Source organism: Ranitomeya variabilis, chromosome 5, assembly GCF_051348905.1.
Source record: "Ranitomeya variabilis isolate aRanVar5 chromosome 5, aRanVar5.hap1, whole genome shotgun sequence".
Lineage (NCBI taxonomy): Eukaryota > Metazoa > Chordata > Amphibia > Anura > Dendrobatidae > Ranitomeya > Ranitomeya variabilis.
Window position 1 is genome coordinate 76,168,151 of NC_135236.1, and position 21,834 is coordinate 76,189,984.

General features: G+C 43.3%; 1 protein-coding gene across 3 annotated transcripts in view; it reads right to left on the minus strand.

Moving 5' to 3' along the window:
- Positions 1 to 21,834, minus strand: part of CAMSAP3 (calmodulin regulated spectrin associated protein family member 3) — a 92,228-nt gene that overhangs the window by 37,043 nt on the left and 33,351 nt on the right. For all 3 annotated transcript variants that reach the window (XM_077262297.1, XM_077262298.1, XM_077262299.1), the window contains exon 2: positions 7,319 to 7,572. In XM_077262297.1, the coding sequence (XP_077118412.1) occupies positions 7,319 to 7,572 (254 nt within the window). The remainder of the gene's footprint in view (positions 1 to 7,318; positions 7,573 to 21,834) is intronic.

The following is a 21,834-nucleotide window of genomic DNA, read 5'->3' on the forward strand; positions in this document are numbered from 1 at the left end:
TTGGTTGGGCCTACTAACGGTGTCTGCCGCTCCTTGGTATTCTCCTGTGTTTTTCTCCTGAGCTTCAATCTTCAGGCTTTTGGCCTATAGGAATTTTAAAACTGCATTTGGCCTACTGGCTTGGTTGGGCCTACTAACGGTGTCTGCCGCTCCTTGCTGTTCTCCTCCACTGAACAAAGCAGTGCTGCCTGTTTACTCCTGTTACCAATTTTGAACTGTATTTAGCCTACTTTATTCTTTGGGCCTATATCTGTGTTTCCTCCTCATCCTGCCCATTGCCCAGCCACTGCTAGATGAGTCTGCCGGTACACTGACCCAGACCACTACATTCCCCTTGCACTCTACATAGCCAGTATCTGACCCTGCAGAAAGTCTGGTTCCCCTTCCCGCATACTATACCACCTTACACGGGGACAAAGAGGAAGGTGCAGATTAAAGTGCAGGTTCCTTCAACAGGTGGGGGGGGCATACTCGTTGGCGACGTCACTGGCACAGGGCCCCTCATAGTACGCAAAAGTGTCTCTGCTGGTGGGAGGCGCCCCCGCCGTCAATCACAACGCCGTACTTTGAGGGGCCCTGTGCCAGCGGCAATGCGAACGAGTGTGCCCCCCTGCTTGCTCAGGATCACAGCACTTGCAAAGTTGAAATACTTACCTCTCCCTGCTCCACCGCCGTGACGTAGTCCGCGTTTCCTGGGCCCACGAAAAACTTGAGCCAGCCCTACTCCCCCCACAACTGTTGCCAAATGACCCCCAAATTTTCAATGGCTAACTATTATTATAAGGTAAATTAAGATTGACAAGCTTAAGTAACAAGAATTGATGTTTTTGGCATTAAAATGGGCTCTGTTGGTATTTTCCTGTCCTCCACTCACTGCCGACTTTGATTCTCCATTGACTTGCATTGGGTTTCGTGTTTCGGTCGGATCCCCGACTTTTCGAAATAATCGGCCGATTTCACCCAACCCGACTTTTGACAAAGTTGGGTTTCGCGAAACCCGACTTGATCCTGAAAAAGTAAAAGTCGCTCAACCCTACTCACAGCCATGCAGATTCTACAGGTGAACCTACAACTTGGACACTTTGTGAACCACTTTCCACAGCAGGTAAAAGGGGCATGTCGAAGAGGCGATTTAGATAGCACTACCTCTTTCCTGGGTAAATCAGTCCACTGGAGGTTCTTTATAGAATGTACCTCCTATTTAGCAATCTATTGGCGCTCCCAACTCCTTCCTCAGTGGCTCTCAACCCGTAGCTGAGACTTCTTGAAGAAGGTCGGCAGACGAAATCAGACAGTGCAAGTGGTACCTTACTATGCTTTTTACTACTTTCCACGGTTGGTCAGACCTACAAACGGATGGGAGCTCAGAAGTGTACCCTGTTCAAGAAGTGAGTCACAGTAACCTGTGTAGGCCTCCATGTGGAGAGCAGCCATGCTGTGCTCTCCCTTAGGGGTAGTTTTGGGTACCATGCCAGATGATAGTCGGAACACGTCACTAGTGTCCCCCTTTGGCCCTGTCAGATTACTCAGGGTACTCTGTCCGCCCTCTCCCAGAGAGGTAGAGTTCTCAGGCAGAGATTTGCAAGCGAACCTGACACTACTCAGTGAGTGTGACTTTTAAATAGTGTCTTCTCTCTTTTGTAGGTTTTATCCCACAAATGAGCTACATGGCATGGAAGCAAACCAGGGGGTGCTCCAATTACCTTAGCACGTTCAACTAAGAGAAATTCTTGCAGGAGGTATCGTAATAGGAGATCAGTTAGTACTCTGATATCTTCCCTTGAGGAATCCCACCATCAGACTCATATTTCTCAGCTGAAGGTAGCTTGATCAGTTCCCAGGACAAATGCCTTGCTAGAGGGAAGTCAGTTAGGCCAAGAGACCGTCCGTTTGGCATGCTGCACAGGCATCATTTTGACCATTTTTTTTTCACAGCAAGCCATCACCACAAGCGAAGCCTGTGGCTGATCATGCAACTAACCAGTTGGCACCCGGACCACTATCCAATTCGAGTCACCTTCCAGGGGGGACTGCTTGGTAGGTCAGTTGGCACACATGAACCAGGGAGTACCTTGGCTTTATCCTATGAGAGTCCATCCAGTTAATTCAGACCCCTCGGTAAGGGACATTTCAGGTGAACAACAGGTCTATGATCCCGTCCTAAGTGACTCAGACCTATCAACAAGGACCTTTCGGTTTGACACACTTGCAGGACTTCTGTGCACTTCAACTTTGAGCCAGTATTTTTGTCTCAGGAAGAGACCTCTCCGCTTAGTGCATCCCTTACGCGGTCCAAGTAGCCTGGCTCCAGACTTTCCTCTGAAGGCTGAGGGATCCCTTTTTATTGACAATTCCAGCCTTTAGTAGGAACACCGACTTATTCTAGAGGCAGGAGTCACTGAGTTAGGCCGGGGGTCACACTTGTGAGAAATTCACAAGAGTCTCGCGTCTCAATACCCGGCAATGCCACCGGCACTCGGACCGGAGCGCTCAGCTGCATAGAAATACATGCAGCCACATGCTCTGGTCCCGAGTGCCGATGGCAGTGCTGGGTATTGAGACACGAGACTTGTGCGAGTTTCTCGCAAGTGTGACCCCGGCCTTACCCAGCAAGTCTTTTTCTTGGGCAGTGGGGTGCAGGTGTCTTACCCTTACCTAGGCTTCTTCAGCCAATAGGAGACCTTTTATCAAGATACACCAGTAAGGCGGTACATTTTAGGCGTATTGGGTGGCTATTGAGTCCTCCTGCTAGTTCAGTACTCGGTTTAATCCTTTATGCTTTTTTGGTTTCCACCTTAGTCCTTTTTTACCTACCATCCTTGAGGACTGGGTTGTAGAGTATAGTAGTGCTCCATCTTTTCACTTACTGTGGGAGCGCTGGCCAAGTCAATCTCATTTGGGGTTAAGGCAGGTCATTCAAATGATTGACTTCTGCTACAATTCTTGGACAGGGCATGTGGAGATCTTAGGACTCTAAGAGTATCCCAAATAGCCCATCGCCTACAATAGAGCTTCCCCCCACTAGGTCATGGGTCAGGGCAGACATATGGGCGGGCTGTTCCAGATTCCAGAGCAATCTTGGTCTTTCCTTATTAGAGCAGGATTCTCCTTTCCCAGCTTGGATTGAGTATTTTGAACTCTCTAGTTTGAGTCCAGAACTCTGACAAAGTCACTGGCAACGTGCTGGATGGCAGATACATTACACTGAGGCTATTAGCTTTAGTGATTTGAAACCCAGAAGTTTGCTCCAGCACACTATGTGTTGAGAGGGGTTAACTGGCCATTTTACGGGCTGGGTTTTTGTGGACAACCATAGAGCAGGTCGGAGGTTGTCCACCTTATCTCCATCCCAGGGTGTGATCTGAGGTTTAAATAGTTGGCCTTCTGAGGCATTCAGTGTTCAGCAGGACTGGAGAGAGCATCTCCAGAGCTTTGTGTCCTGATAAGGAAAAGCTAAACCAGTATGTGGTTGTTCTTCACAGCGGGCGCATCCCCACAACAACACAGACCGTGCAGTTTTTGTTATATTCTGTTTTCCTTAAGCCAGCTTATGCAGCATCTTTAAATAAACGAGTGAGAGATTTAAAGACACAGCGTTCATGTCTACCTACGTGTGCAACCGAGTGAGCCGATCTACCAAAACTCCCTTTCATCATGGTAAATGCTCCCTGACATCTCCCATATTATCCAGACAGACCTTTATCAGGGTTGATCTTTTTTACCCAATTTCTTGGTAGGACTGTCAGGTCCGCAATTCGGAAAGCTCCTGTCCTTTCAGATTAAGGTTGAATGCAGTCTCGGACTGACCCATAGGGTAACAAGGGAATCTCCCGGTGGGCTCCTGTTCAGATCTGGGTCCCCAATCCCACTGAATAGGCAGTACTTGGCATAATGCACTTCATTCACTCTGTACAGAAAAAAGCAGCATCTCATCATTCATTAACCAAACTAACCAGTTTATTATTGTATAGAGGTATAGATAAATTTACGAATGAAGGAAGTGTAATATTTGTATGCAGGTGAAAAGTGGGCTCGCCCAAAGTCAATGTTACTGGTGGGCCCTTGGCAACCCCAGTCCGACACTGGTTGTCTGACTAGGTTTAAGGAACAAGATCGCTTTTCTGACCATTTAATTTAGCACCAGTTTCATAGGCGAGAACCTATGGGCAGCGCTCCTAGGGCAATATCCTTCTTTTTACCACTTGCAGGTGTAGCTTGAACTAGGGCAGAAAGATCAGTCCAGGAGGAGAAAGAAGCAGATTTTCTCTGATAAGATATATTACACAGTTGCCTATTTTCACTATTGCTGTATGAAATAAAAACTAAAAATGACGGTTACTCTATAACTTCATTCACAACATATGACGTAAACTTAAGTTATATGTCGTGTCCCTGCCTTTGATGCGGGCTCGCATGCCGAGCCTGCATCTGTCCCTGCAAATTTTACACATGTCGGCATTGAGCGCATCATTCCACGCTCCCATTAGCGCGCCTGTGATGTGATCTCAGGGCGCCGATGGGTTGCGATGACGGCCGGGGGGTCTGAAGACCCCCATGCCTGTCATTAAGATCCTTCTGTGAAAGCCGGATAGTGTTCTTGGAAGATCATTGTTTTTTTTCCATACATAGCAGCGCTGATGCACTTTTACGTATAGCATAAGCGACCACACAACCGCAGCTTTATGTCTAAGGGGATTATTTAATACAGTAAAAATTGAAAGAAAAAAAAAAAGTGTTTAAAAATATGGAAAAAAAAAATTAAAACAAAAACACAAGTTCAAATCACCCAACTTTTGCTTCCTGTATTAAAAGTAAAACAATTTAAAAAAAAAATATATACACATTTGCATTTATTAATGTCCAGTCTATCAAAATATAAAATAAATTAATCCAATTGGTAAACGGTGTAATGAAACAAAAAAAAAATCCAACACTAAGCCATAATTACGCTTTTTTTTTGGGCTGCAACACTAACTGTAATAAAATAAAATCAGGAGTGAATAAAACATTGTATCTACCCCAAAATGGTATCAGTAAAAATGTCAGCACAGAGAGCAAATAATAAGCCCTCACCAAGCCCCAGACCCGAATAATGAAAACGTTACGTCTTTCAGAAAATGGCGACAAAAGCAAAAACTTCTTAGAAATTTCCAAATTTTTTTTTCACCACTTAAAATAAAAGAAACAAAAACCAAACCTTATACATGTTTGCGATCTGCGTACACGTACTCACCTGAGAATCAAGCAATTTCAACGCAATTGGATCCGAAATCTTACTCCAGTCAACTTCACCATAGTGGAAAATACACCCTTTTTTCCTCCCAGTGGGAAGTCAGCCGGCCACGACGACGTCCCGTATCCTAGTCATCCACTCACTGCTGTGACATTACACGTGTTAACCCTGTTACTCTCAACGGGCAACAGCTCCGCATCCATCACTGTCAGCAAGTAACAGATCACAAGCCGGTGCAGTGACGGGGGGCCGGCGACAGGACTGGTAAAAAGCTAAATTCTCACAGTCCAGCATCCTTGGCATAAAATGGATAACGGACTATTGATTTTTTTATTTTTTTTTCATATCCTGATGCTAAAATGTCAATAGTCCGGAATTAAAATAAAAAACTTTGCAAGGGAATCATCTGATAACACCCACTTCCCCCAAATCACCCCCTCTGACATGTGATTCAGACTTTTCCTCTGGCTACCCTATGATTATCTAAGCTAATCAGGACATACAATCCTCATGCCAAGCAGATCCTTGTTTATTGAATTTTCCATTTTTTCCCCATAAATCATATACACATTAATGTCCTTTAACTGCAGACACAGTGCAAGCAACAGCTAAGGGTTCCCTGCTGGGATACCGTCTTCATACTTTAAAACTTTGAAAAATAAGAAAAATGTAAGCAATTTATATTTTAAGCCAAGCATGTACCCGTTACATGTGCCCAGACAGAAATACTGCTCCTAGTGAAGCCCATTTGTGTTCCCATACAGTATTGTATCACTTACATGGCTCCATCCCTATAGTATAAGATGCCCCCGCAGTACCCCACACATAGTATAATGCCCACACACTTTAAGATTCTCCCACAGACTCCCCCCGTCCCATCAAACAAAAAAAAAAAAAAAATAGGAAAAAGGTTTTGTCCAGCTCACCCGTTAGAAGTGTGCGATTCCTCCGGCAGTGCAAGGATTGAGTTGGCAGCAAGTTAGAATCAATTACAAATGGGTATATCCAGCAACAGATCCGGGAGGGGGGGGGAGGGGGAAATATTATATAAAAACAATTAGAAATGTTATTAAAAATAAATAGTCGTAAAAAAGTGCAGTTCCTTGGGATATGACGTGTTTCGAACTACTATGATTAGGAACGCACTAGTTCAAAACGTGTCAATTTGTGCATATCCCAGGGAACTGCACTTTTTTACTTTGACTATTTTTTTTTAATAGCATTTCTAAAAAATTGCTGTTTTTATAAAATGTATATTTTTCCCCCTGGATCTGTTTCTGGATACTCCTATTTGTAATTTATTCCCCCATCAAACAGTGTGGTGCCCACAAACACCCCACACACACAGTCTGATGTTCCCCATAGTGTGCATACACCTTTTTACTACATCAACACACGCAATTAGCTCTGCTATGTATATACATACAGCTCTAATATAGATATATTATATATACACACAAACATACATACATACACACAGCTCTGCTACATACACACAGCTCTGCTACATACACACAGCTCTGCTACATACACACACTGCTCTGAAAAAAAAAAAAAACATACGGTGGAGAACTTTTATTTCCTTGACAAAATTGAACAGCAGTCCGGATGCCTGACTGCAGCTCAACACATTCTTTATGAGACTGCTGGAAAAAGCAGAGCCCAGAGCTCTACAGTCCCTAAGGGAATGACTGGAGCAGCGGTCCAGCTTGTGCACCGTCGGGTCACTGTAATGGGCATATAAGTTACTCGTTCGGCCAATTGGTGCAGGTCCCAACGGTCAGACCCCAACGGATCAGCAAGTTATCACCTACCCAGGAGATCGGAATTATCTTGTTTTAACAGGAGAACCCCTTTAATAAAAGGCATAGTACTGTTCGTAAACCCATCCAAGACGAGTGGGGTTTGAAGATTTGTGTCTATCCTGTTAATATCACAGATGTCAGTCTTAACTTTATTTGCATTTATATTACACAATCCCCCCACAAGGATAAAGGCCTGTTTACAAGTACAATGTCCCATAATTGCCACAGTTTTAGACTAAATGTGATGAATAGCAATGAAGCCAAAGACCCCTGATCTTACCATACGAATGGGCTTCTCCCTCAGATCGCTGGTCTTCACAGGCTCTCCTTGGTGCACAGGGGGGAACCCCTTTCGAGACAGTAGGAGCAGCAGGCCGGCATTGTCCCTGGGAGGGGAGCTGTCATGAGGCAATGCTCTGCGGTAGGCTCTGCAGTACACATCCGCTGATAATAGGAGGCTGATCACCGCTGGCTTCACATGCTCCTGTTCATACTGGTCTGTGTAGCACGGGGAGCATAGTTCTTCTGGCACCTCTGAAAAAGAGAATATAGACAACGCTAATTAGCCATTTTACTTACATTGCTTTCTCATGAAAACGAGTATCTGGAAAAGAAGGCGACAGCTCTATAATGACATCCACATTTGCAGATACACCCCTTGGTCCGTTATTATTGCTCACATTTTCCATTCAGTCATACCCAACAACTCTCCCGAGACGTCCGAAAAGTTCCAAGTAAAAGGCGATATCTCACGGAAATTTAGAGTATCTCAATCATGTTTCCTGAATGCGATGTCGCCATGTTCGGACAAAATCTTGATGTGCATACGCATATTCATGGGGCAGTAAACATATCAATAGGCCTGCATGATCTAGGACGAAGCTTCTACTGTGAGGGATGATGCCACGGAAATGGGCTAAGCATCTTCATAACATTGCAGAACTCATACCCAAGCAGCTATGCCCGTGTACTAGTAACTAAAGAGTGGATGGACTGCATGATGGGGCTGTGTATACAGGGGGCAGAAAAAAATATACCGCAGGATGGGGCTGTATATAGATGGGAAAGATATACATATTGCAGGATGGGGCTGTATATAGATGGGAAAGATATACATACTGCAGGATGGGGCTGTATATAGATGGAGATATAGTATATAGTAGAGTATATATTGCTGTATATAGTAGAGATATATTGCTGGATGGAGATGTATATAAAAGGGAGAGAAAGGGGAGATCCAGTGCAGGATTCGGCTGTATACGCAAAGCATAGTTATGCCATATACTTCTGAAAGTTGGCATGTATGCATTTAGCATACTGGGAAACCTGCAATGGTGACCATAACCAATCTTTTCTGAAAACAACTTGGAAACCTATGTACTAGAAAAAAATGCATTCTGAAAGGGCGAAATGTTTAAAGGGTTATTCCCATATTCACAATGTTGTCTTATAATAATGTATAAATATATTTATTCAATTGTGCCTATATAGCCCCCCCTTTTTTTTTTTAATTGAACCTCATTCGTTTTGCACATATCACCCCTCTTGAGGATGTCCCTCCAGGCTCTATTGACCTTTAAATTGACATTGGCACCTTCCTGTAATTCCAGTTCTCCTGGCTAACACAGTACAGTCTCTCAGCATGGCTGTGCTGTGTTTAGGAAAGAGCTTCTACTGTGATGGATTAAAGGTACCGTCACACTCAGCGATGCTGCGGCGATATAGACAACGAGCCAACCTAAACTAGATCGCTGGAGCGTCGCTGTTTAGGTCGCTGTAGAGACGTCAAACACAGCAACTCCAGAACGATGCAGGAGCGATCCAGTGAAGTAACGGCGACTCACTTCTCGTTCTCGCTGGTTGTTAGCTCCATTACATCCATTGTTAGCGTCGTTGCTTTTGATGTCAAACATGACGATACACACCGACCTGATGACGAAATAAAGTTCTGGACTTCTAGCTCCGACCAGCGATGGCACAGCGGGATCCAGATCGCTGCTGCGTGTCAAACACAACGAGATCGCTATCCAGGACGCTGCAACGTCACGGATTGTTGTCGTTCTCTTTGCAAAGTTGCTGAGTGTGACGGTACCTTAAGTCACGAAAAAGGGTTAAACATTCACATAACATTGCAGAGCTCATACCCAGAAGCAGCAATGCCTGTGTACTGGAAACTAAAGAGTGATGTACTGCAGGATAGGCTGAATATAGGGAGGACAGAAAATATATACTACAGGGTGGGGCTGTATATACAGCGGATAAAAAAAAAATTGATATACTGCAAGATTGGGGTTCTGTATAAAAAGAGACCGAATTAAGTTATGCAAAACTTCAAAAGCTGTTCTTTTGATGCACATTGCAGAGGATTATCGTCTGCCATATGCATCAATAGGAGCATTTGTAGTTTCACAAACCTGAACTCTCTGCAGCAGGCAATAAAGCAGTTCTAAGCCGACGTTGTGAAAGAGTGCAGTACAGATGACCAATGCTAAAACCAAATACTGATGTAAAACCACATGGCAGCCATACTGATGTAGAAGGCAGAAGATGAAGTCAGACAGGCAGGAAGCACAGAAGCTTAAGCAGAATTCTACATTTGGTTAAAGCCTGATGATAATTCAGAGTGGGACTAATCAAGAGTGCACAGACAATGAGGGGGTTGGTCTCTGCAGAACTGAAGAGAGGCAAGGTGCTTCCTGTAAATGTAGTTTTAGCAGATAAGAATAAGACCGAACATTCAGCTTTGTGAAAACGGAGGCACAGAAGGGCAGAGAGAGATGAAAAAAAAGACATAAAGGGTAGAAGACAGTTTATATTTATTAGTGTATATTACCAATGAGAATTCATTTGCTGTGATTTGTGAAATATAATGGGATTCTGGGAATAACCCCTTTTAGTACAGCCATATATACGGTATGTCAGAATTGAGTAACCGGCACCTCTGTCAAAATGCTATATCATGTTGCACAGCCGCAGTAATGGTATGACATCCGTCACCTAATGACATCCAGCACAGACGTGGTTAAGTACCCGGAATTCATAATCCGGTCAAGTTTTATACAATACAGAACAGAAAACTGTTGAAAGAGGATAATGAGAATTACTGATTTATAAACCTCATTATATATTAAACTACAAACACAGGACAAGGGGATCTGTGCTACTGATGAAAAGCTCCAGTGTCGCCCACTTCAATTAGAAAATGTGCATTTAAAGGGCAAATATACCTTGTGGGGCAGCAATGGGTAAACCAGAAAAGTAGGTGACCAGCAAAAAACCTGGCGTAACACCCCATTGTGGCAGTCTCCTTAAAGACAAATATGGCTTGAAAGTTGAGTGTTCACTAACAGAGAAGGTCTATTCCCATTCCTATACATTTATGGCAGAGCCATAAAATATCCAAAACTGCTGAAAAACAAGGATCTGGCACTGTTCTCATTCATAGGGTTCTTTACAGTCAGAGCAGCCCAATATACCAGCTTTTAAAAAAGGGATGGATGCTTTCCTCCACACAAATGGCTTTGTGCGGTATAGACAATTTAGTGACAAAGAAATTATAATTGGTGGAGAAAGATTGGTTTTGATGGACCAGAGTATTTTTTTTGCACCCTATGTAACTATATATGCTGCACCATTAACAATTAAGTAAAAAAAAAAACAAAAAAAAAAACAACCCTGTGGTGCTCACCATAGAGTTCAATGGTAATAGTGATAAAGATTGCAGAGACAATTGTGGCCGTTTCGCGTGAAAGGCAAGCTTCCTCTGAGCTTTCCCTCTGAGGCTCAGAGGAAGCGTGACTCATGCGAAACGGCTGTCAAACACAATTGTCACTGCAGTTTCCATTTATGGAACCGCAATAAAGTAGTATTTTAAACACAAAATAGTGAGTGCCTCATTTTCCTTGTGTAACACCCCAGGGGACCGGTTGTTACAGTGATGTTGCCTTCCCTTCGGGGAGGGCGATATCACGCTTGGAGGCAAGGAGAATTCTCTTTACCAGGTAAGCACACACATGCACCACATTCTCAATCCAGGCCAGAAGGGGGAGCTCTGAACCCGTATTCAGGGGAGCGTCCCCAGCTATATGTGGTCTGGCCTGGAGGAGGAGTTAGGCAGTTGATGAGAGACACTGAACAGAGAAGGAAGTCAGAAAGCAGACAGCGGGGCTGGCAGCCAGGATTGAGCTGCAGCCTCTGGAAAGGAGAGAGAACCTGAAGGGTGGAATTGCAGTGGAGCATTGAGGGAAGGAGCACAGGAGTGGAAAAGGACTTAGAGGGGAACTGTGACGGGGCACCCTCAGAGCCTAAGCGCGGAGGCCGGGTATCGGGAGCCCGAGGCTTTTGTGGGATGCCGAGACACAGAGCAGAACCGGAGGGCATTGAGCTGTATGCGATTTGCCCACACCACGCCTGAGGCGAAGCAGCACCTAGAGAGCCCGGGTCGTGATAGAGACCCTGTAAAAAGGCTCAAGCTGGCCGCCATGCAGGTACCTGTCCCAGGACAGGGGAAAAGAGGACTTGGCCAGTAAGCTTCAGGCAGCAGGGACCTCATATGACTGTGCTAGTTGGAAAGGCTTACACCATCTGGCCCATACACCTTGGGAGCCCTGGGACCCCGCTTGACCTGTGGGAAGCGTCACCCTCAAGCCGCTATACCATCACCCCAGAGGACCCCCTTAAGCGGCGTCTGTCCAGACTGACCGAACACCACAGGTGGCGCCACGACAAACTTTATTCAATTTCCCTTAATAGACCGTTCCCCTTTAATTGGGCGTCCAGGGCCACGGACCGGGTCGCAGCCACCGTGACATCCCCTTTAAGATCGGAGCCGGTACCGAGTACCCCACTTACTTGCATCACTGCAAAATATACCATAAATCTATGAGAGATGGGACCCATTTATCACACTCCAACGACAGCGGAGAGGTTGGTCGTACGTTCTCATCGGTCTCCATTTATTTGTGTGGCAGTGACTGCCGCCTATCCACCGACAGCGTCAGCGGTCCATTCTGGAAATATATGTGGGTCCCTACGGTGGGACCTGCATCCATCTTACATTTATGGGACCTGCACTTACACATTCATCCTGTCTTGATGGGAACATACAACATCCACAATGGTGATCTGTCATCTAACCCTTCCCAATTTCCTGCACAGCAAATACGTCTTGGTAAAACCATGGAAAAATTGGAAACGTCATACACTCAGATTTTTTTTTAAATCACCTCTTCACTTGAGAAAGTAGGGTGCCCAGCCACATAACCGCCATCACAGTACTTACTCAGGCTTTTTCAGAAGAATGACAAAGGAGATGGAACGTGACAGCGGTTGTCTTACATGTGCCGTGTGTCCAAACAAACATGAATGAAAATAAAGTGGAGGCTGCGGCCCAAAGCCAACTGGTTCTGCCAGAAAAACCGGTCAGACGACTTTTCTCTCTTATTTTTACGAGCTTCTTTACATATGTAACATCGTCAAGCCCAGTCCTAAAACAATTACCCGACAAGGTACACACAACACATTTCATCCATCACAGATCTCCTCAACACTGACATTTCAAAACCAAGAAAAGTCATGGAAATATATAATCCTACAGGATGAATAGACATGTTACTGATCTCCAAACAATGGGAAAAAAAACATGGGAAAACATTTTCAAAACTTCTCAATTTATTTAGTATGGAGTATCAGCGCCACCATAGAAATCCCCGCACTTATGCGCCTTGTCTGTTATCATTAAGGTTATTAATGGTTGTCTGAGGAATGTTCTGCCGCGCTGAATGCAAAACTTGGGCAAATCATCAAGATCTGCTGCTGGCAGCTTCCTTTGCAACTGCCGACCAATGATGTCCCAGATGTGCTCGATAGGAGACAAGTCCGGAGACTCTGCAGGCCATGGCAGCAAGTTTAGGAAGGAGCTTGCAGAAAACCATGTAACAACCACATTCAGATCTATGGACTTGATTTTTGGATCCAGAAATGGTCGGCGGTTTAGTTTCACAACAGATGGAGATCATTTATCATCCTCTAAAAACAACACTTGTGACCATTTTTTTAAAAATCCAAGAAGCAGCGAAAAGTTTATCCTGTAAATCCAAAAGGCAAACTTTTATATTGGAAACAAAGACTGGACAAACTGGTTTGACACCAGTGAGCTGGCTTAGGGCCCCAGTCTCAGGAATTCTGGTCAGAGGTAAAATGAAGGAGAAATTTGACCTACAAAACGCAAAGATTATCCCTTTAATCTCTTTCAGCCCCCCCATCCGACGTCGCTGGAATATTTTATCAGAGGCACAAAGCACACAATGGCCGAGTTCTTGTTGATCAAGTCACTCAATATAATGCATCTATAGCCTGTACATGACTTCGCTCTTGGCGGCGACTCCTCCAAGTACAAGGACGTTAATTACGACAAGGAGCGGGTTCTCTCCAAATCCTATTAAAGTGGTAATTTCATATGAAGGACTTATACAGAGGAAACATATACAGCTATACCAGACAGTGAATAGGTTGTTGGAAATTACAGAGGGGTCTGCTTTATTTCCCAAAACAGCACCACCATTGCCTATTGGTGGTGTCTGGTATTGCGGCTCCCAGCCTTATTCTCTTGAATTGGGTTACGCTGTTCTGTTCTGGAGCAGTTTCTGTACATAAAGTAGATAAGCTCCTTAAAGGGGATGACTTGGATTAGGAATACATAGTTAGTGTCTTCCCCTCCCCCTCAAAAAAAGTGCCACATCTGTCCAAAGGTTGTATATTGTGTTACCACAGGTGAACACGGACCAAAAAGGGCCCTTGTGTAAGATCAATATATGGGCCTTTTGCAGTTCAATAGCTGCAGTGCAAAATTCCACCTGCTTTGGAGATTAAAATGGGTCCCCTTAGCTCTTCGGCCCGTGTTTTACTACTCCTTGAGCTCACACAGAGCCTGACTAACAGGGGACAGTTTAGTGGGCACAACTGCACCCAAGGGGTTTTCTGGTTTCGCAATACCCCCGTCTGCCAACTATAGTTAGTTAAAAAAAAAAGCCTAAAAAAAAACAAAAAAACCCTCATCTTCACTCACCCTTCTTGGGTCCAGTGCAGAGTGTCCACTGCTGCTCCGAGTATTGATTGTCTGCAGCGTTAACGGCAAGTCCACATGCAGCAAATAACTGACCTCACAGAGTTGCCGGCACAAGCTGCTCAGTTCAGTTATTATCTGTCCATGTGATGTCGGCGCTACAGACCATAACAGTCAACGGGAACAGCGGTGGAAACTCTGCGCTGGACTAGAGGAAAAAATAAAAAAATTGTAGCCGTGAGATGGAGGTTTTCGAAAACTGGGAAAAGTAGTTCAAGGCTAAGTAAAACCAGAGTTATTGGGGAGTTTTTGGAATAGATAAATCCCAATATCCTACTCAAAAATGCTTGGAAAAAAACTATTTTTATATATATGTAATCCATTTTGCTGTTGATTATTATTTTTTTTTTACATTTAAAAAAATAAACTCAAATCATAAGGTAGCAAAAAAGAAAAAAAAAAATACGAAAAAAATAAAATCTTTAATTTTTCCAGGAAAACATTTTAAAAAATAAGCATTTCTTAAAGTGGCTTCGGTTTTGAAAAAGCGTCCGTAAAACAAAAATGCCTAATTATGATCAAAACCAGAAAATTATGATTTGTAACCATCATAAATGTTCTCAGACTGAGAATAGTACTGGTAACCATATCAGCTGACTTCACTTCTAAGGGGTGAAATACTCGGATGTTCTTGGCACTTTCCCATCATGAGAGCATAAACTCTTGAGCTTTATTTTACTCCTCACACCCATTCCAGGGATGAGGAGGTGACTCACGGCTCCACCCGACCCTCCCATTCTTGTCTCTCCATATCCTACAATTAAGATAGCCCATCCGACAGGTTGTACATTCACCGGAGACAACACAATGAAATGTGCACCTTCCAGCCAATTAGACCCAACTACAAATTACCCCGGACAGCCGTCAGAAACCGCATAGTAATTAAATAAGACAGACGCTTCCCCTTTATAAAGGTTGTCTAAAACGTGAAAATTTGAAAGCCAATATTAAAGCAATAGCGCCATTCTAGTTCCTGGCTTTACATGTCACTCTCTTCATTAGCCAAAGCCCATGCAATAGCTAAACAAAAATTCAACTTACAGTAGACATCATGCTCGAGGACACTTTGAGCCTTCAAAAGGCTTATTCCCCTGTTTATAAATGGGCATTGTCACACAGTGCTTGTAAATATAAGCAATTTTGCATTTTACAGCCAATGAAAATTTTGAGATATTAAATACTTTTGTTTACAACTCGTTGTCTTGGAAACAGACCACCATTGCTAGACACTACAACATGCACAGTGCTTACAGGCTTTTTTATAAGCAACATTTTGAAGCTGGCCAGGATCACAGGAGAGCGCAGTTACCTCAATCTCGGCCAATTACAGAGTACTGCTTACAAGCTAGACAGAAGTGGTGGTCAGTCTCCTAGGAAACTAACTAAACAAAGGAAAAGTGTTAATATCTCAAGAATGAGTGCAAACCCTTATACGACTTGTCTGTTATCAATGAGGTTATTAAATAGTCAGTGGAGAATGGTCTGCCATGCTAAATGAACTTGGGCAAATCATCAAGATCCACTGCTGGCAGCTTCCTTTACAATTGCCGACCAATAACGTTCTCCAGATGTGCTCGATGAGAGACAAGCCCGAAGATGCTGCAGGCCAAGATAGCATGTGCATGATTGAGCTTGTGTTTACCTGAGTATATAACATTGATGACCTATCCTCAAGATACAGTAGGTTATTCATATCAGATTGAGAACTGCAGATCAGCCGTTTTGTAAACCCTTAACTTAGGTTTTATGTCACTTTTATATCCAAATTCGTTCATCGCTACCGGTTCTTATGTAGTGGCCCTCCTGATGGTCTACATAGGTCGGGACAGCCCTCAGGTAGTGCATACCCCTGCAATTTGTCTCAACTTTCTGTAAGCTAAAACTTCACTATTGAGCTAAGAGGATTTGTTGGGCACCTAGGCAGACACCGGTGTACAGATGGGTCATCACCCAATTTTCGTTACAATTGTTCTTCAAGAATAGAAAATAAAATAATGTAATTATGAATATACAGTGTGTATATAAATATATGTATATATATATATATATATATATATATATATATATTCTATATCTATCTCAATCATAGGGGTCTCAAAATGGCCACTCTGTAATGTTTATTGCTTACAAGATTAAATAAAAAAATTGTACCACTTAAGCTTAAAAAAAAAAAAAAGTAAAAAATAAAAAATGACTGTATAAGTTTGGCATTACTGTAATTGTACCGATCTGGAACATCAGGTTACCGCATAATGAATACCGTAAAAATCAACACTCAAAAAACAATGGCAGGATAGGTGTTTTTTTTGTTTGTTTTTTAATAAATTTGTCCGTACTTTCATTTTTGTTTTCCATTTTCCAGTACATTGTCGTGCAAAACTACAACTTATCCCCCAGGCAAAAAAAACCCAAAAACATGTCCTCATAGGGCTATGTCTCTGGGAAGAAGGGATGAAAAAAAGGGAAACACAAAAATGAAAATTGGCTGGGGGCTAAACAGCTTTTCCATAATATGACAATGCTGGCCGGTCTATTGGATAGACAATCAATGTAAGGAGGTTTGAAGTCAAATTTCTGACCGACACAAATGAGGCAAAAATCCCCCTTAATGGGTATCCTTGTCCCCTGCAGGACCAGACGATTCGGCGGGGATTACTACAGAACACGTGTGCTTTTTATTGTGACCCACTGAAATTACACTGTAGTGAAAAATGTACAATTTCAGGCCTTCAAAAGAAATAAATGTCTGCGGCAGTGACAGGCAGTTACACAGGAGCTCCCGGGGATCCGCCATCACTCTGCACTGGGATCTGCTCTTGTTCTGCTCAGCACCTGACTAGAATTAACATTTTATAAGCACGGGCATCCATGCTGGGTGAAAAAACCTGATTTGGATTGGATTATGGGTGCGGCTTCCCACTCCAGCCCCCTACTACTACAATCACCATGGCAACCAAGTGGGCAAACTAGGTCACCGTAAGCCCAGTCTGCCCCAGACTGTCCTCCGCCAGCCGTCTCAAGTTCACTGCATGATTCGCCTAAATCACACACAGATGAAGTGATCACTCGCTCGGTCCACGTCCTACAGCACTCAGGGACTTCTCTGGAGGCGTTCTTCCTCTGGTTGCACATTTTCTATTAAATATGCAGCGTTACCTCCTTATAATCTGAGATTTCCTCATACACCCTCCTCTACAATTTTACATAACACCGCGAGCAGTCGCAGCACAGCCCAGTTTGTCATCTCATACACCTCAAACATAGGATCATTGATTATTTTTGAGATTTACATAGGGCTGCAGATATGCTTTACTCCATTTACCTTTTTTTTTCCTCCCCAAAATCTTTTATTAAATGAAAACATCAAGGCCAATGAACTACATGACAATAAAACAAGTATATTAATGGCATTGTCAAATCTTTGGGACCGATATACTATGCAATTTGTAGGGGGATAGAGGGCCACACTATTCTCTACTAAAAACAGTACGTTGAGAGAGAAGGATCAGATGTGTCCCGTCCCTTTGGTCTCCCTAGGAAATAAACAATCACCAAGGGTTTCCGTTATCAGTTTACTCGTTTGCGTCAGACATCATTAGGCTTGACAGACCATCTAATGTGTATGGGTGGGCCACCGTATTTTCCACCAAAGCATGAGGTGGGGGTGGGCAGAAGGATCAAACATTGTATTCCCTGGGGGATAAACCATCAGCAAGGGTTTCCGTTAATAGCTTACTAGTTTAATGTCGGATATCATTAGGATCGGTGGACCATCTAATGTGTATGGGGAGGCCACGGTATTCTCCGTCAAAGCATGATGTGCGGGGTGGCAAGGGGGGTCAAATATCGCCAGCTCCTTTGGTTTCCTGGGGGAATAAACTATCAAGGGTCTCCATCAATAGCTTACTCACTTTTATTGAATATTGTTAGTATCGATGGACCATCTAAAAAGGCATGGGGGGGGCACCATATTCTCCACCAAAGCATAATGTTGGGATGGTGGGAAGAAAAATCCAACATGCCCCAATCCTTTGGTTTCCCTGGGGGATAAACCATCATTCACCAATGGTTTCGGTCAATAGCTTGCTTACTCTACCTTGCCGATGAAAACACGTGCATGCTCACTAAAACCAGCAGATATAGCTGGGGGTAGCTGTTCGGCCAATCATTATCTTAAGGCATAATCAAATCTGTACATATAGATAACCAGTAAGTAGGTCAGAACATCAATATCTGATCAGTAGTGGTCCGATACTGCACCCACACCGATAAGCTATTATTATCGGCTCTCGCAGTTGCTGTAGATTAGCAATGTATAGCGCAGAACACACAGCCCCGTCCAAGTGTAGGACCTCCATCCTTCTAATATTGATAACCTACCCAATGGATAGGTCATCATTATTTTTGTCCTGACAAACCCGTGTGATTTAATGTCCCCTCTTTACCATAGTGGTAAAAACAATGCGAGTCGGAGGACAGATCTTTGTGACATTCATGATGGGATCATACATCTCCTTAGAAGCCCTTTGATGCTTACTTCTTTCAAAGATCCATCAATGGACAAAGAGGACCTGTCACCACATCGGCCAGTTTTTGTTCATAATTTATTCCTCATTGCTCCACTCACTATTCCATTTTTGTTTTTGAATTCAACATACAGTATTATGAATGAGCCTTTTTATGAATATTAATTTTTTATTTTTTTTATGGACTTCAACAAGGGATCTGCCATGTTTGTTGTCCTCCAGCTGAAAAAAAAAAATCCGAACAAGGACTCCTCCTCCTCCTTGGGGTATAAACGCCCTTTAAGTTTGGCATTCAGGACTTCAGGTGATTTATGTAATCCAGATCTTTTCAACAAAAATAAGTTGAAAATTACAGTGTTAGAAAAAGAACAATTTCCTGAATCTTTGCCACAGTCCCTTAATCAGTGGTGGCTTCCTAGGTTTACGATGAGAGCAGTGTCACAAGCAGCCACCTGTCCTCAAGGCGTCAGCTTTAAAGTCGGCACTCCTACGACAGAAAGCTAAGGGTCTGTAATTAACAAGGAGTCAGCGGCACCGCACAGACCCGGGCTATCCCTGGCGGAAGGCCCACAGCCCTGCTGTGCTTCATGCATTATTCATTTTATTATGAAACATGATCTGGACAAACTGGTCGATTCCTCCACAAAACACTCACATCACATCTACTAGACAGCAGGGAATTGAGACCATTTGAGAAAAGGTCAAACGATGCAATGTCTCCCATCTTGAGCTCCTTCCTGTTATAAGGTCCCTCATTCGAAGCCCTTTCAAGTAATCTTCCCCGTTCCATTCATTATTACTTGAAAGGGCTTCGAGTGAGGGACATTATAACAGGAAAGAGCTCAAGATTATAATAAGACATTATAGGAACGGGCTCACGATGGGGGACATGATTACTGGAAGGGGCCAGGATGGGGGATATCATTACGTAGGGAGCGAATACGTATGTATTTAGAATCTAACACTCTGCAAGGGCCCATACATCTGGCAGGCAGGTGAGGGCCCAGACCAAAATGCTGCATCGGGGCTCATCGGATTCTAGTTACACCACGTCAACCCACCATCCCCGTTACACGTCCAGTGATCCTATCTACCCGAAAAAGTTAAAGAAGGGCCAAACACTTAAGGTGGGTATGCAAAGGCAGATTTCTGCCCATATTGAGTGCAGATATAACAAGTCGATAAAAAGAGAGTAAGGTAGAATCCAGTCAGAACAGAAAGCCAAAGTGGATGAGAACCTGTATCTGTGTACACGGATACAGAAAAGTCAGGAAGTTGTATATGAGGCTTTATATTCACACACAACAAAATGGTGGCACAATTTCTGTCACTGTCACATTGATCTGAACAGTTCTGGCAGAAATTAATGTGCTTGGCACCAAAACAACCCCATCCACATTTACAGAATAGATGGTCAGTAACAGAAGTTTCTGCAACTAATTTGCCAGAAGTAAAAAATACCCCCATAAGACATGCCGATATAATTGTGTGTCACTGATGATACAAGTAAAAATAACTTGGTGTTCATCACTTCACTAGATTGAATTACTATTCATCAAAAAAACACTAAAAGCCTGAAGCAAAACATATTTTATGCACAACAAAGTTAACAAAAATGAGATTCCTACAGAGATAAATTTCTGAAAAACACATAAAATATTCATATAATTAGCATTGCTCTAGGAAACGCAGAGACTGCTACTTAATAAGAGTTTAAGGTGTTGCTTGGTTCAGGCAAGTCCTTGGAACTTGAGAAGAAGTGTGAGGGGCGGTTTTGCATTTGGAACCCTCCATTAGTAGCCGGAGAGTCTCATACTCTGGATTATCTGGGAACACTGAAAATGCAGCGTGTAAATGGAAACTTCCTACACCACAGTACCATTGCAGTCCATTCCCATGAGCAACCACCATATATGTATGGAGAAAACATGATCTAACTCAAAATCAACACAAAACTATAAAACAATATCTAAATAAAGGTATAAATTAAAATGTATTTCTAGGTTTAGCATACAAGAGATTCTGCGTTCCCTGTTAGTCTACAGTATTTTTCGACATGATCCTGAATGGTCAATGAAGGGTGTGCAAACTTGGAGTTCTATTGTCCTACAGTGAACAATATATGGGGGGGGGGGGGGGGAATACTGTAAAAACACTCGGCACTCGATTTGGTGTATTCAGCAAGAGTTCAGCTCTGGCAAACATTAAGAGATCACTGCACGGTTGTATAAAAATCAGCTTCTCTACATGTCTGACAGCCATTCCATTCCAGTGTCAGTTGAATTCCACCTCATTCTACTTAATGTGCTTCTGATTAGGTGATCACCTGAACCAAATCTTATTTAATGAAGGAAAGTATGAAAAAAAACCTGCTGTGGTGTTCACAATCCTCTTGCAATAGGACAAGCTGGATGGCAAAACAAGTGCTAGTAATATTCCAAAAGTAATAGGAACGAAAATATAACTTTTCACCATGCCAAAGGAGTTGAAAAGAGAAGTCTTGAGTGAGGAAAAGAAGGCCTCAATTCTGGCTTTACTAGCAGAGGGACACAGTGAGCGTCATGTTGCCTCCATCCTTAAAATTTCTAAGACAGTAGTCCATTACAACAAGGTCAAGAAGCAGACATTGGGGACAACAAAGCTACAGACCAGCAAAGGGCGAAAACGGCCCTCCAATGACTGGGAAGACCGTCATCTTATTCGAATGTCATTCCATCCTTAAAATTTCTAAGACAGCAGTCCATTACAACAAGGTCAAGAAGCAGACATTGGGGACAACAAAGCTACAGACCAGCAAAGGGCGAAAACGGCCCTCCAATGACTGGGAAGACCGTCATCTTATTCGAATGTCATTCAGCAACCGCAGGATGACATCAAGTGACCTACAAAAGGAATGGCAAATGGCAGCTGGGGTGAAGTGCACGGCAAGAACAGTTTGTAACAGGCTACTAGAGGCATGACTCAAGTCAAGTAAAGATAGGAAAAAGACTTTCATCAATGAGAAGCAAAGGAGAGCCAGGCTGAAGTTTGCCAAAGACCATAAGGATTGGACCATAGAGGACTGGAGTAGGGTAATCTTCTCTGATGAGTTTAATTTTCAGCTTTGCCCAACACCTGGTCATCTAATGGTTAGACGGAGACCTGGAG